The sequence below is a fragment of the Erinaceus europaeus genome, chromosome 13 (assembly GCF_950295315.1).
Source record: "Erinaceus europaeus chromosome 13, mEriEur2.1, whole genome shotgun sequence".
Lineage (NCBI taxonomy): Eukaryota > Metazoa > Chordata > Mammalia > Eulipotyphla > Erinaceidae > Erinaceus > Erinaceus europaeus.
In genome coordinates this window covers 50,686,071-50,703,395 of record NC_080174.1, presented here as the reverse complement: position 1 = coordinate 50,703,395, position 17,325 = coordinate 50,686,071, and the positions used below count along the sequence as shown (strand labels likewise).

Sequence of the window (17,325 nt, the reverse complement as noted above, 5' to 3'; positions counted from 1 at the left end):
TTCTCTAATAAGTCTGACTTTGCTATTGAAGGATACCTCACTCCTTCCAAAATGGTGTTGGAAGATACCATATTGGAAGATTAAAATAATAACTTGCCAGGTAAAAGATGGGCAAAAACGTCTGTAAACTTATTTGCTTGTTCTGACATGCAACCTCCTAACTACTCCTGACTTGTCGGATTTTCTAAAGTTGATTTAACAAACTGGGATGAGGTGGGTGGGGAGCAGACAGGGGTAGGATAATGATAATTCAGTTGTCCAGGTCAGGAGAACCAAGCTTTCCCCTCTCTAGCAATGACACTTTTGAATAATCTTCCATGTTAGAATATTTCTGCCAAGCCATGGAAATGACAGAATACTGCTAAACAACTGATTAGAGAAAATGCCCTGTAAGCTGCAATTCTATATATTGCAAGTGATCAAACCCTAATTGTTTGTTAACAGTGTACATTAGCTATTTACAGCTTATGTCGATATAGCACCAAGAAACTAGGGTCTAGGCATCTTTAATGGCAATGCAAAAATAACCATAGAGCCAACCTGGGGAATAAAATCAACACATTCCACTCAGTGAGAAGAAAGTCATTCCCAGAGACAACTCCTGGGAGAGCCTTGGTGAAATGTGAGATTTCTCTTTGAAGTTATAAGTTATTGAAAGAAAAAGCAGGTTCACATTTCACCAAGGTTCCCCCAGGAGTTGTCTACTGGAGGCAGCAATCGGTCACGAATATCTGGGGGTTAAAGGAAGAGTATATGATGCAAAGGCAAGAGAGACCAAGGGGCAAGGCTGGTGACCCTGGTCTGGCCTGAAGGTTCTTTTTTTTTTTCTTTTTTATTTAAGAAAGGATTAATTAACAAAACCATAGGGTAGGAGGGGTACAATTCCACACAATTCCCACCACCCAATCTCCATATCCCACCCCCTCCCCTGATAGCTTTCCCATTCTCTATCCCTCTGGGAGCATGGACCCAGGGTCATTGTGGGTTGCAGAAGGTAGAAGGTCTGGTTTCTGTAATTGCTTCCCTGCTGAACACGGGCGTTGACTCGTCGGTCCATACTCCCAGTCTGCCTCTCTCTTTCCCTAGTAGGGTTTGTCTCTGGGGAAGCGGAGCTCCAGGACACATTGGTGGGGTTTTCAGTCTAGGGAAGCCTGGCCGGCATCCTGATGACATCTGGAACCTGGTAACTGAAAAGAGAGTTAATATACGAAGCCAAACAAATTGTTGAGCAATCATGGACCCAAAGCTTGGAACAGTGGAGAGGAAGTGTTAGGGAGGTACTCACTGCAAACTCTAGTGTACTTCTGCTTTCAGGTATATATTTTGCAGTAGTTTGCGGTTATGTGAAATGGAGGCATCACACTCCCAGACCTTAAACTATATTATAAAGCCATCATCATCAAAACAGCATGGTACTGGAACAAAAATAGGCATACAGACCAGTAGAACAGAATTGAAAGCCCAGAAATAAATCCCCACACCTATAGACATCTAATCTTTGATAAGGGGGCCCAAAGGATTAAATGGAAAAAGGAGGCTCTCTTCAATAAATGGTGCTGGGAAAACTGGGTTGTAACATGCAGAAGAATGAAATTGAACCACTTTATCTCGCCAGAAACAAAAATCATCTCCAAATGGATCAAAGACCTGGATGTCAGACCAGAAACAATCAAATACTTAGAGGAAAACATTGGTAAAATACTTTCCCACCTACACCTCAGGGACATCTTTGATGAATCAAATCCAGTTGCAAGGAAGACTAAAGCAGAAACAAACCAATGGGACTACATCAGATTGAAAAGCTTCTGCACATCCAAAGAAACTATTAAACAAACAAAGAGACCCCTCACAGAATGGGAGAAGATCTTCACATGCCATACATCAGACAAGAAACTAATCACCAAAATATATAAAGAGCTCAGCAAACTTAGCACCAAAAAAGCAAATGACCCCATCCAAAAATGGGCAGAGGATATGAACAAAACATTCACTACAGAGGAGATCCAAAAGGCTAACAAACATATGAAAAACTGCTCTAGGTCTCTGATTGTCAGAGAAATGCAAATTAAGACAACACTAAGATACCACCTCACTCCTGTAAGAATGGCATACATCAAAAAGGACAGCAGCAACAAATGCTGGAGAGGTTGTGGGGACACAGGAACCCTTTTACATTGCTGGTGGGAATGTAAATTGTCCTGAAGATTCTGGTCATCATTTCATTTCCAGCAAGGACTCCACCAGATCTGGAAGTAGGTAGGTAGGTAGGCAGGGAGGGTGGGAGGGAAGGAGGTAGGGAGGGAAGTGTGTGTGCATACACATTATGAATGTTGGAGTGAATTGGAGGCAATCTGAAAGGAGGGACTGAGGAAGAACCAACTAGCCCCTATAGTACTGGTCTAGGAAGATGGAAGACTGAAGTCCGGTGAAAATAGTCTTACTCTGTGTGTATGTGTGTGTGTGCGCGTGTGCGTGTGCGTGTGCGCGTGTGTGTGTGTGCCTGTGTGTGTGTTTCTTTTTTCTTTTTCCCCATTCAGGAATGTCTCTCAGTGGTGGAGCTCAGGACTTCCATGTATAAGGTCCCATGCATCAAGTGATGCTCTGGCTCTCTCTTTCTTATTCAACAAACAGGTGCAGAATAAAACCTTTTTCTTTTGAAATATTTCAAATATAACATATTTGAATCTGGATATATAATATATTAAAATATATTTCAAATATAATATTTTGAGGGTAATAATGAAGAGATTTCTTATACCCTTCACTTGGTTTTTTTCCAATGAAAAATATCAAAACTGGTAAATGGGCATTGGTGCAGTGTATTACATATGTGTGTCACTGCATCAGTGTTTGGATTCTTGTCATTGATGCTGCAGTCAGAGATAGAGAGATGTTCCATGGCCACAAAGAGCTCCCCCTTGCTATTCCTTTCTAGTCACTTAACCACCCTTTCCTTCTTCTCACCATCCCTTTACAACCCCTAATCTTTCAAATGTTGCCATTTCAAAAATTATCAAAGGGATCATCTAGTATGTTATCTCTTCTGATAAGCTTTTATGCATTCAACACAGTGTCCTAGAGATCTACCCAAGTTGTACAGGTGTCAGTAATACATTCTAATGTGTGTGTGTGTGTGTGTGTGTGTGTGTGTGTTTGTGTGTATGTGTATGTATGTATTGCCAGGATTAGTGCTGGAGCACTACAAGTCCACTGCTCCTGGTGGCCATTTTTTCCTTTCCTTTTTTGTTAGATAGGACAGAGAGAAACAGAGAGAAGGAGAGAATGAGACACCTATAGACTTGCTTCACTTGTGAAGCGTTCCTCTTGCAGGTGGGGAGTGAGTGCTTGAACTTGGGTCCTCGTGCATACTAAGGAGTATGCTCAACTGGTTACATCACTTCCCACCCCCCTAGTCCATTCTGTTTTATTGCTGAGTAATATCTAAGGTTTGATTGTTCTGCAGTTTGTTTAATCATTCACCTATCAGAGGACATCTTGGTTGTTTGCAATTTGAAAAAAGTTCTATGAACAGTCAAGCACAAGTTTTCTGTGGACTGTATTCATTTCTCTGGGGAAGAATCACAGAAATACAGTTATTAACTTACATGATAACTTTCTTTTTTCTTTTTTTTATTATCTGTATTTATTTATTACATAGAGACAGCCAGAAATTGAGAAGAGAAGGGGATGTTAGAGGGGGAGAAAGAGAGAGAGAGACACCTGCAACACTGCTTCACCACTCGCAAAGCTTTCCCCCGGCAGGTGAGGACCAGGGGCTTGAACCCCGGTCCTTGCTCATTGTAACGTGTGCGCTCAACCAGGTGTGCCACCACCTGGTCCCCATGGTAAGTTTCTTTGCTAAATAAATACAGTATTTTTGCAGAGTATACTATTGTACCTTCCAGCAGCAATCTGAGAGGCTATTGCTCTGCATCATTACAGGCCCTTGGTTTTTTTTTAATTTCTTTATTGGAGAATTAATGTTTTACATTTGACAGTGAATGACTAGTGATAGTGAGTGTTTACATATGCTTATTTTCCATGTGTATTTCCTCTTTAGTGCAATGTCTTTTGCCAGTTTTTCCAACTGGATTGGTAGACCCTTGCCTTTCTCTCAGGAATTTGCCTTTCTCTCAGTATTTGAGGAAAAGCATTTACTTTTGCCATTAAATGCAATGTTAGCTATAGAATCTTTATAGATGCTCTTTTATCAAGTCAGAAAATTTCTCTCAATTTTTAATTTTCTTAAGATTAAAACAATTAAGATTAAAGTTGAATTTTGTCAAGAATTTCTCTGCATCAGTTCATTTGATCATATAACTTTTTTACTTTAGTCCTATTGAAGAGGTAAATTACATTGATTGATTTTTAAAAATAATTTATTTCTTTATTGGGGAATTAATGTTTTACATTCAACAGTAAATACAATAGTTTGTACATGCATAACATTCCCCAGATTCCCATTTAACAATACAACCCCCACTATGTCATTCATCATCTTTCATGGACCTGTATTCTCCCCACCCACCCACCTACCCCAGAGTCTTTTACTTTGATGTAATACTCCAATTCCATTTCAGGTTCGACTTGTGTTTTCTTTTCTAATCTTGTTTTTCAACTTCGGCCTGAGAGTGAGATCATCCCATATTCATCCTTCTGTTTCTGACTTATTTCACTCAACATGATTTTTTAAGGTCCATCCAAGTTCGGCTGAAAACGGTGAAGTCACCATTTTTTACAGCTGAGTAGTATTCCATTGTGTATATATACCACAACTTGCTCAGCCACTCATCTGTTGTTGGACACCTGGGTTGCTTCCAGGTTTTGGCTATTACAAATTGTGCTGCCAAGAACATATGTGTACACAGATCTTTTTGGATGGATGTGTTGGGTTCCTTAGGATATATCCCCAGGAGGGGAATTGCAGGGTCATAGGGTAGGTCCATTTCTAGCCTTCTGAGAGTTCTCCAGACTGTTCTCCACAGAGGTTGGGCCAATTGACATTCCCACCAGCAGTGCAGGAGGGTTCCTTTGACCCCACACCCTTTCCAGCATTTGCTGCTGTTACCTTTTCTGATGTATGACATTCTCACAGGAGTGAGATGCAGAGAAAGCCTTTGACAAAATACAACATCCCTTTATGATCAAAACACTACAAAAAATGGGAATAGATGGAAAATTCCTGAAGATAGTGGAGTCTATATATAGCAAACCTACAGCCAGCATCATACTCAGTGGTGAAAAACTGGAAGCATTTCCCCTCAGATCAGGTACTAGACAGGGCTGCCCACTATCACCATTACTATTCAACATAGTGTTGGAAGTTCTTGCCATAGCAATCAGGCAGGAGCAAGGAATTAAAGGCATACAGATTGGAAGAGAAGAAGTCAAACTCTCCTTATTTGCAGATGACATGATAGTATACATGGAAAAACCTAAGGAATCCAGCAAGAAGCTTTTGGAAATCATCAGGCAATACAGTAATGTGTCAGGCTATAAAATTAGCATTCAAAAGTCAGTGGCATTCCTCTATGCAAACACTAAGTTAGAAGAAATTGAAATCCAGAAATCAGTTCCTTTTTCTATAGCAACAAAAACAAAATATCTAGGAGTAAACCTAACCAAAGAAGTGAAAGACTTGTATACTGAAAATTATGAGTCACTACTCAAAGAAATTGAAAAAGACACAAAGAAGTGGAAAGATATTCCATGTTCATGGATTGGAAGAATTAACATCATCAAAATGAATATATTACCCAGAGCCATCTACAAATTTAATACTATCCCCATCAAGATCCCAAGCACATCTTTTAGGAGAATAGAAAAAATGCTACAAATGTTTATCTGGAACCAGAAAAGACCTAGAATTGCCAAAACAATCTTGAAAAAAAGAACAGAACCGGAGGCATCACACTCCCAGATCTCAAACTGTATTATAGGGCCATTGTCATCAAAACTGCTTGGTACTGGAACATGAACAGACACACTGACCAGTGGAATAGAATTGAGAGCCCAGAAATGAGGCCCCGCACGTATGGACATCTAATCTTTGACAAAGGGGCCCAGACTATTACATGGGGAAAGCGGAGTCTCTTCAACAAATGGTGTTGGAAAACATGGGTTGAAACATGCAGAAGAATGAAACTGAACCACTGTATTTCACCAAATACAAGATCAAGGACTTGGATGTTAGACCAGAAACTATCAGATACTTAGAGGAAATTATTGGCAGAACTTTTTTCCGCATAAATTTTAAAGACATTTTCAATGAAACGAATCCAATTACAAGGAAGACTAAGGCAAGTATAAACCTATGGGACTACATCAAATTAAAAAGCTTCTTCACAGCAAAAGAAACCACTACCCAAACCAAGAGACCCCTCACAGAATGGGAGAAGATCCTTACATGCCATACATCAGATAAGAGTTTAATAAGCAACATATATAAAGAGCTTGCCAGACTCAACAACAAGACAACAAATAACCCCATCCAAAAATGGGGGGAGGACTTGGACAGAATATTCACCACAGAAGAGATCCAAAAGGCCGAGAAACACATGAAAAAATGCTCCAAGTCTCTGATTGTCAGAGAAATGCAAATCAAGATAACAGTGAGATATCACTTCACTCCTGTGAGAATGTCATACATCAGAAAAGATTGATTTTCTTGTATAGAGCTAGATGTCCATCCTTAGAATGAATCCTCTTGTTGATGGTATATAACTACTTTTTAATGTGTTCCTGAATTCTCATTATTGTTATTTTGTTAAGAATTTTTAATTTTATGGTCATGTGTGAGGTGTTAGTCTTCAGTTTTCTTATTTTTACTATCTTTGCAGGTAGCAGGTAATACCAGCTTCTTTACCTATTTCTATTTTTTAAAATCTTATTAGTGATTTAATATTGGTTTACAAAATTACATGTCAACAGGGGTATAAATCCACTCCATTCCCACCACCAAGGTTCTGAATCTTCAGTTGCCCCACTATAAGTCACTACATAGGCCAGCCATCATCTTTACAACTATCTGTCTACATTTATACTTAATTGCCCCATTTTTCTTCCTGATCCAATCCTCTCTTCCCCTCCAAGCCACTAGTGACAACATAGCTACCTCCATATGTCCCTCTCCATTTGTTGAACCCAGCCAGAATTAGGTTTTTGGGGTCTGTCTTCTTTGGGCCTTTCTGCTAGCCTGCCCAGATAATTAGATCTAAGTCCAATTGATTAGAGAATTTATGATGCATTCTTTAGGCATTTCAACTATTAGTGAGCACTTTAATTTTGAGTTATATAATTGCCCCTTGCTTATGTATACATGTACACCTGTACCCAGTACCCTAAACCCTAGCCTATATCTGTATCTGTTACTTAGTTAAATTATGTGGATGTAGGTAGTCCCATGTGTTAGGAAATATTGCACCAGATTTGAAGAATTTTGAGGTTGACATCTCAGGCTGGTATCTCTGGTTACAGTCCACAGCAAGAATTCAGTAGCAGCATGATGTGGGATGGCAGCACCAGTAGCAATTTGGTAGGTTGACAGAGGTGGTATGGCTGTAAGGAATCTTAGTGAAGAGCTATGAAGAAGTATGGGCATAATCCTAGAGGAACCAGGACTAGGAGAAAGAGGGTCTTAAAGAGAAGCAAAGGGTTTCTTGTAGTCCTAGAGTTTAGAATATCAATAATTAATTATTATTACAACCAGGTTAGTTGGGGGGTGTTGTTTTCCATGATAATCCAAAGGTTAGTATCTATATCAATATACTTAACTTCATTATCCTCTGTACCCTTTTAGTGGTATCCAAAGCTCTGTATTTTAGATACTTACAGGGCCAAATGTTCTTGATATGTCTGGCCTAAAATTATAGTTGACTTAGATGTTTAAAGAGCTATATTTGCAGATACATTTTTAGAGCTCCTTGAACAATTTAATCCTATTATCAGAGTTTGATAATCTTACAGCTCTAATATATTAATTGTTTAGGCTAAAGCAAATATTTGTGCTTAAGGCTATGGTCTAGGCAGTTAGAGAGCTTGAGATATTACATCTATTTCCCCTGACATGTCATATTAACAGTGATTTATGAGAATATAAATCAGTAGGATTAAAATTTCCTGTCTTTCCCACCACCAAAAGTCTGTGCCCTCCCCCCTCCATGTAATCATTTATAGTTTTCCAATCTAAATATGGGTTGAATTGTTTTAAGTATGTGTGTTCAGTTCTCTAAATTCCACATGAGTGAAACCATCCAGTCGCTTTCCTTTACCTCTTTGCTTACTTCACTAAGCCTAATGTTCTCCAGTTCCATCCCTTTTATCCCAGAGGATGCAAAATCGCCTTTTTTTTTTTTTACTGATGAGTAGTACTCCATTGAGTATATGTCCCATAACTTTTTTATCCAGTCATCTGTCAAAGGGCATTTTGCTTCTTCCAAATTTTGGCTTTTGTAGATAATGCAGCTATGAACCTGGGGGTACATATAATTAATGTTATTTTCTCTTTTGGATAAATGCCTAAGATTGGAATTGCTGGATCATAAGGTATTTCCATCTGTATTTGCTTAAGGACTCTCCATACTGTTCTCCAAAGTGGTTGTACCAATTTGCATTTCCACCAATTTGCTTAATCCAGTAGGATTAAGACAGTGATGGGAAGGGCAAGGGCTTCCTTCAGGATAGGACTTTGCACAGAGGATATTAGCAAATATTTGATTTCTCTTGCCTGAATACAGTATGTGTGCTCTCCAGGACATAGCTGCACACTCCGCTGTTGTATAAGGGCCAAGGTGGACAGGAGAGTGGACATTTCATTACCACTGTTGTGTACCAGAAGTGTAATAGAGTTCCTTTCTCTTCACATCCTTTCCAACGCTTACCCTCTCCTGTTTGGTTGATAAAGTCTATTCTCATAGTTGTGAGGAGGTATCTCAATATGTTTTTAATTTGCACTTCTCTGGTGATAAATGAATTAGAGCATTTCTTCATATGTCTGTGGGCCATGGCTATCTCTTCTTTAGAGAACTGTCTATTCATATCTTCTGCCCACTTTTTTATTGAGTTATTCTTTTTCTTTTTTGTTGAGCTGTATGAGTTCTTTATAGATGTTTGATATCAACCGCTTGTCTGAAATATATTAGGCAGGTATGTTCTTCCAGTTGCTAGATTTACTGTTTCTCCTTGTGGAGTTTTCTTTTGATGTATAGGAACTTTTTAAATTAGACATAGTCCTATATGTTCAGTCTTGTTTTTGTTTCCCTTACCCATGGGGTGAAGTCTCCAAATGTGTTTTTAGTGTTAATGCCATGAAATGTTTCACCAATATGTTCTTCTATGTATTTTATACTTTCAGGTCTGATATACAGATCTTTGATCCATTTTGAGTTAATTTTGGTTTATGGTGATAAGTGGTGGTCTAGTTCCATTTTTCTACATGTGGCTGTCTATTTTTCTTTTTCTTTTCTTTTTTTTAAATTTTTTATTTAAGAAAGGATTAGTGAACAAAAGCATAAGGTAGGAGGAGTACAACTCCACACAATTCCCAACACCCAATCCCCATAACCCACCCCCTCCCATGGTAGCTTTCCCATTCTCTATCCCTCTGGGAGCATGGACCCAGGGTCGTTGAGGGTTGCAGAAGGTAGAAGGTCTGGCTTCTGTAATTGCTTCCCCGCTGAACATGGGCGTTGACTGGTCGGTCCATACCCCCAGTCTGCCTCTCTCTTTCCCTAGTAGGGTGTGACTCTGGGGAAGCTGAGCTGTCTATTTTTCATGTTGATTTGTAAGTGTTCTTATAGATCATGTATACTAACCCTCTTCTTGTCATGTGTATTATATGTAATCTTCCCAGTTTACATTTTCTCTTAAAATTTTTGTTTTGGGTGGTTTTAGAGATCAAACCCAGAGTTTCTCATACATATGAGGCAAACACTTTCCCAGTGAGCTATAGCCTAGATCATTATGATTTCTTTTGCTCTCCATACATACTTTTAATGCTTGTATAATTAAATCAATATCTATTTCCTTTTAAGGTCTCTGGGCTTCCTGTTGTATTCATATATTAACTGTTGTGTCATGATACTAACCATACCAGGAGATAGAACCCAAATTGAATTAGCATGATCAAGGGAAAGAAGAGGAGAATAAAGCAAAGAAGGAAGTAAGCAAAGAAAGAATGTTGACTGGTGTAACTGGGGACTGCAGAAATAGATCTTTCTGCATGGTTGCATCAGAAATCTGGACAATATATCAGTGAGGCTAGCTCTCTCTTTTTCTCACTGTTCAGTTTTGTTTGTACTATGTGAAATATCATTTTCTATCTAAAGTAGATATGATAAAACATCTATTTGGCAGTCCCAAGATCATGTGCTAATGATTTAGAATCCAGAAATAACAGACTCTCAAAGCCAATATATCACATCCTATAAAGGACTCAAAATGACCCTGCTTAAGTTATGTGCCCTCTTTCTGATTATTCATGTCTTAAACTAGTTTGTGAAGATTAGAGATATGCCACCCTTGGTCATTTGCCTACTTCTCTGGCTAGTGATCAAGTAGGGGTACCTTCCAGAATTTCACGCAATGACAAGTCCCTAGACGAATGATGGGAAGGTAGAACTACATAAAGGAGTCCTCTGAACATGTCATGCTAGAAAATATTTTCTCCATTATAAGGTGATTTACAAATAATTTTGTTTCCTTCTGACATGATGGTTTTATTACTTTATTGTTACTCTTAGTATTATTAGTTTGCCATCATATTTTTCCCACTGGGGCTTCAGATTTGCACAGTTCCACCATTCACAATGAATTCTTATTTATTTATTTAGATAAAATGTAAGGTGGCGAAGGAAAGGGGAGTGAGAGAAGGAGAGACACTATGGCACTGACTGACCTCTGGTGAGGCTTCCCTTGTGCAGGTGTTCCCATGTGGTGGCTGGGGTTGGGCCCCAGCCCTCAGCCATGAAAAAATGTAGACTACTAGATGAGCTATCTCCCGCTCGGATATTATTATTTTTCAGAATGCGAGTGAGTGTTCTACCAGAGTACTGCTCAGTTGTGGCATATGATGGTGGCACTGGAGATTAAACCCGGTGGGTACTTCTGGAACCTCAAACGTCCAAGTCTCCTCTGTTACCTCTGTGCTATTTCTCTGCTTGGTTTTATTATTTTACATATGAACTTTTGATCCATGTGATAAAATGAAGGAGATAGAGCCAGAGAGATGAAGGGGTGGAAGAAATAGGTAATGGAGAGTTACCCTGCTGCTATATATTTTTTAAAAACAAAACACCAGAAGGCAAGAAGACCTTGAAATTTGTTCTATCTTATCTTTTTCATAGTTTGGTCACTTTTCTGTTTTCCCTAAGTTTATTCTGAGTTAACAGGAACCCAGTAGGATTAAGACAGTGATGGGAAGGGCAAGGGCTTCCTTCAGGACAGGACTTTGCACAATGGACGGACGTTAGCAAATGTTTGATTTCTCTTGCCTAAATACAGTATGTGTGCTCCCCAGGACACAGCTGCACATTCAGCTATTGTATAAGGGCCAAGGTGGACAGGAGAGTGGACATTTCATTACCGCTGGTATGTACTGTCAAGTCACCAGTGAGGCCAGCATGATGTCCTTTAGTGGGCACATTTCCCCCTAAAATGTATTGTCAAGTGTTCACTGGAAGCTTAATCATTTAATTTTCTCAGCTTTAGAAGAAATAAAAATATGATTTTCTCTAGTGCTAAAAACACATTATGTCAGGGTCAACAATTCCTTCCATTTCACCCTAGGTTCTTTGACTTAACTTGCAAAAGAAAATATTAAGCATTTTAATTTTAAAAGCATGTACAGCATGATCCCATTTGTAAGAAATTTCATTGAGTATGATCCCATCTATTGATCCTTCCATTTCTTTGTATGTCAGCTGTCAAGAATATTACTTCTAGACTGCATTGGTTTTTATTTCTCACTTTCATCTTTTAAAAAATAACAGCCACTTACCATTTTTGTAAAAGAAGAAGCTATTTCCTTTTAAATAATACAGTCGGTGGTGAGAAGCGACCACATTTCTGCTTTCTGCTACTCAGCATTGAATGTATTTTCCTTAGTATGTGAACAAATGTTGTCAGTTGGTACTTAGGAGTTGCAAATGTGTTAGGGGAGTCTATCCATAGCCTCAGAGGACCTCAGCTAGGAAAGGAAGAGGCATGAGAAAAAAAATAGAAGAGGAGAAAAGAAACATGGAGTGAAGCAGGGCTCCAGGTTAAGTAGAGACCATGAATTTGGGGAAATGACCCCCATGTTTCTACAACAGATAAAAAACAGCTGGTTCCCATGACCTGTGCTGAGAATCCTGTTGAGAATCTTGCATGTGCCCAGTATTAGGTTTCTTCCATATGCCTCCAGTGCCCAGTTCAACATCCAACAGGTACACAATAAATGCTCCACAGATGTGTAGTTTCCCAGGGGATGTGTGTGCCCTAAATTGCAACTCTTTGTCTTTCAGGCTCACAGGTTTTCAGCTACCAGCCACCATTGTCAGTGCCGCCACCACCTTGTCTCTGCGCCTCCTCAGTGACTACGCGGTCAGTGCACAGGGTTTCCACGCCAGCTATGAAGGTAGGTAGGAGCTTACAGCTCAGACCTCAGGAACCTGACAAGTGAGAGTGGGTTTGATAGCCCAGGGGAGGACTGTGCTGTTGTCAGCTGCAAGGAAAGGGCTTCTTTAGTCTCAGATTGTGCCTGTCCTAACAAGGCTGGCTACTAAACAGTAACTCAGTTACTTAAATTGTCCGTGCTGTGTTTCCAGGAAACTGGAATTCAGCCACAATTGTTTATCCCCAGGGTCTGGTAATATCTACTTCTCTGTCCCCTTAACTGAGTTTTGTTGTGTTTTTATTTATTATTTTTTTAAATCTGTTTCCTACTGGGATTAATTGTATAAGGTACCTCTGGTTGTTTTTGGAAATAAGAGAGATATAAGCCCTAAGTAAAAGAAAGAAAATAAGTAGCTGTAATTTTTTTTTCCTGTTCCATGTAGTGACTACAGTCAGTTTTATATCATTTAGAGAACAATTAATTTTCCCTTCATAGCATGGATTAGGGTTTCTTGGTTTGAGATATGCAAATAATTTCCACTTCTCTCAGCCTGTTTAAGTATGGTGTTAACATTCAAATTAACCCTAATGTCTTCAGATTACACACTATTATTATTATTAACTTTATTATGTTAGTTCAGAAGGTGGTACTTCTAGATCTCTGTCATTTCCCTAGGAAATTTGCATCTCATTAATAGGTAATTATGCTGCTCTTGGCTAAGACCCACATTACTATTTTGTGTTGAGATCATTAATAGGCACATTTTAAGACTGCTAATGATAATTAATAACAGTAATGACATAATACCCTAGTAAAGCATGCCAGTTATTCAAAAGCTTTCTTTTCCTTGTCACCAAGAACTTGAAGAATAAATGATGTCTTGAATAAAGCTCTAGCAATATGGAAATAGATACCCTTTTACCGTCTTGGGTAGGAAAGTACCTGGAAAGAGAGGGCAAATCCTTGGAAAAAAAAATCTACCCCCTGCTGGTGGTGGTGTAGGGGACATACAATTTAATGCTTTAGCCTGAGTAATTGAGGAATCCTGAGAAGGTCCCAGTCATTTTTTTAAATCTATTTCTTTTTAAATTTTATTTGTGTTTTAATCTTGGTTTACAAAATTACAAGATAACAGAGGTACAGCTCTGTGCTGTTCCCACCTCCGGAATTCTGTATCCCTATTCCCTCCATTGTAAGCCACAGCAGTACTCCTAAGGTTGTATATATGGGTTAACCATTACTTCTATAACTGTCTGTCTATATTTGTGTATATTTGCCTTTTATTCCCCCCTATGGTTCTGTCTTCTCTTCCTTTCTAGCTCATACACACACCTATTACTGCATCCAAATGACCCTGCCTTTTTCTTCTTCTCTCTTTGGGTCCTGATAGAGTTGGAGTTCAGAGCCCCTATCACTTCTCCCCCACTGAGAGTATGGAGCCAAACTTTTGGGAGGTAGAAGGTGGAAGTTCTGGCTTCTTTAATGGTTTTTCCAGAGGGCATGAGCATTGGCAAGTCGATCCATACCTCCAGCCTATTTCTATCTTTCCCTAATGAGGTAGGTCTCTGGAGAGATGATGTTCCAGGACACACCAGTAAATTCATCTGCCTGGGGGAGTTAGGATGGAATCAAAATAAATCTGCAACTTGGTAGCTGAAAGGCTTTAAGATATAAAGCAGGACAAAATGATGAATGAACAAACAGGAAACAAAAAATAGGAATAGAGTAGTTGATAATAGAAATCTTAGGGTGGGGAGTCAGTTGGTAGCACAGTGGGTTAAGTGCACATGGTGCAAAGTGCAAGGACCGGTGTAACGATCCAGATTCGAACCCTTGGCTCCCCACCTGCAGGGGAGTCACTTAACAGGCGGTGAAGCAGGTCTGCAGGTGTCTTTCTCTCCCCCTCTCTGTTTTCCCCTCTTTTCTCCATTTCTCTCTGTCCTATCTAACAACCATGACATCAATAATAACAACAATAATAACTACAACAACAACAAAAGGGTAACAAAAGAGAAATTAAATAAATAAATAATTAAAATTTTAATAATAATTAAAAAATCAGGGTGGAAAGAAGTGTGGAAGTCTCTATTTTAGATATGTCCCTAGAGGCCCATGACTTTCATAGTTTTTGTTTGAGTTTGATGACTAACATGGAGTTTGACAAAAATATTGTCTGAGATTATGATATCAGAGTTGAGAAAAGGGCTAGAAAGTTGAATTAGGGAAGAGAGTATGTACGAATCTTGAAAAAAAAATCTATTAATAAAATTGTGTTTACCTCATCCACTTCATCCAGGACATATGTATATATATTTAGTACAGGAGCCTCTGTAACTTCTGAGTCCCTATTGGTCTGATCTCACAATTCCTGGTCACAGCTGGGAACATTATATGCTGCACTCATTTCAGGACCAGTCTTCCTGGAGTGGCAGGGTAGAGTGATCTAGCCTCCCGTTAGAGAGTAGTACAGTTCTTACCATTACCACTCTATAATGAGGGCAAGGTCCTGGGAAGGCCAATAAGAATGCTTATGATGATGTTCCTGATGGAAGTGAGCAGTGGTGGTGAGAGACTTATTAGACGTTTAGGGTCATCATATTTGTGTAGGAATCCAAGGACTGCCTGACATGGGGCCCTGATGATGGAGTTGTGGTCCCAGTCATTTTTTACTGAATTATAACACATGTACAGAGATGTATGCAAGAATAGTATTATGACAGGAAGATGTAAATATTATGACAGAATATATATGTATATATATGTATATATATATATATTCAAGAGACTGTGAGACTACTTTCCTCCCAAACATTATTTATCTCCATAAAATGATTTGAAAATAAAATAATCACCCTATTTTCAAGTCCCAGTCATTTTTCACTAAAGGTTCCTGAGGTGGTTCAGAAGAAATTTCCGCAAGGCTCTGACTGAGGGTTCCTGACATCATTCTAGCCATCTTTAAATGAGGAACTGAAAAAGACATACCTCTCTTTGAAATGAGGTCTTCCGAGATAACAATTTATTTTGAAAATAAGATAATCAGATTCTCTTTGTATATTTTTCCCTGTGATCCCAAAGCAGTACGACCCCATGAAACCTGTTGTAAGCCAAAATAGGCTAAAGTGAGGAAGCAATTACCATTAATTTATCTAGAGAAAATTGGGAGCACCCTAGAGTCTCCCCCTACCCCAGTAACTTACCCAATCATGTCAAATCACACACAAAGCCTAAAATAACTGACACATAGTAAAAGTAGAAATCTTAAGATAAATACACAGACAAGGAAGGAATTTGAAGGTACTGTTTGATGCTTGGGATGCTCACTGTCTCTGTCCTGATGGTTACACAACAAATGATATTTTTACTTTGTGTTTTTGGTTGTGAAAACTAAAAGTTGCTTTGAATATCTTTTGGTTGGAAAAAAATAGGTGTGGATGTTGACTTTTTCCAAAAGCAAAGTGGTGCCTGGAAGTTTTTCAGAAACTGTGTGTGTGGGGGGCTGTATCCAACTTGTCCTTTTGATCACTTTCCTTGATTCTGTCTGAACCCAAATTGATTCTCTTTGGAAGTTTGAGCTATAGTATTTCTACTCTGCGAAGCTTCTCTAGAATTTTTCCTTTTGAGTCTTTCTGACCATGAGCTCCTTCCAGGGTCTGTTGACCATGGTGTGATAGTTTGTGTTGATGGGACAATGTAGATGAGTCAGTGACATTAGAGTTGGTACTTGCAGAGGTCCGGGGAGAGCTGGAATGCAGGGGGGACCTGTCTGGAACCTCATGTGTCCTTATTCAGCAGTCCTTGTAGATATTTGTCTGAAACCTTATGGAATTGCTTCATGAGTCTTCAGGAAACAAGCAGTGATTCCTGACACCAGGTTCCTTTGGAGAACAATGCCATGTGTTACACCATCAAGCACTAGATCTGAAGGTACATTTTTAAGGACCATTTTAAGCCATAGGTTCTAATATGGGATTTATGGGCAGAGTCTAAAATTGCCTAAATACCCCTTGAAATTAATGACACTGATTGTCTAAATACCCCTTGAAATTAATGACAGAACTGTGAATACATAAGGATACCCCCCTGAAAGGATTTAGAATTGGAATCTACACACTGTGGCCTGGATAAACCTAGACCATGCTTATTTTTTGTAAATAAACTTTTATTGGGATGCAGCCAGGTCCATTCGTTGACATACTGTCATTGACTTGTTTGTATGCGTTACAACTTCCAAGTTGAATTCTTGCCACAGAGACCACATGTCTTGCAAAGTCTAAAATATTTGTTATCTGGCTTCTTCCAGAAAATATTTGCTGACCAATAATCTGTTGAGTTGTGCTAGTAAAAATTAAATGAAGTGGAGGCCATAAAAAATAGTTCACCTGGTTAGTGTGCTGCTTTGCCATGTACACTACTCAGGTTCAAGCCCAGCTGCCACCCACTGCACTGAAGGGAATTCCAGTGCTATGGTTTCTTTTACTTTCATTTTTCTTTTTCCTCTCCTCTCCTCTCCTCTCCTCTCCTCTCCTCTCCTCTCCTCTCCTCTCCTCTCCTCTCCTCTCCTCTCCTCTCCTCTCCTCTCCTCTCCTCTCCTCTCCTCTCCTCTCCTCTCCTCTCCTCTCCTCTCCTCTCCTCTCCCCTCCCCTCCCCTCCCCTCCCCTCCCCTCCCCTTCCCTTTTTCTTTCTTCTTTCTTTCTCTCTTTCTTTTCTTTTCTTTTCTTTTCTTTTCTTTT

At 39.3% G+C, this 17,325-nt stretch overlaps 1 protein-coding gene across 5 annotated transcripts in view; it reads left to right on the top strand.

Annotated features, from left to right (window-relative positions):
- CSMD2 (CUB and Sushi multiple domains 2) overlaps nt 1–17,325 on the top strand; it is an 814,611-nt gene that overhangs the window by 125,427 nt on the left and 671,859 nt on the right. For all 5 annotated transcript variants that reach the window (XM_060205823.1, XM_060205822.1, XM_060205821.1 and 2 more), the window contains exon 3: nt 12,501–12,613. In XM_060205823.1, the coding sequence (XP_060061806.1) occupies nt 12,501–12,613 (113 nt within the window). The remainder of the gene's footprint in view (nt 1–12,500; nt 12,614–17,325) is intronic.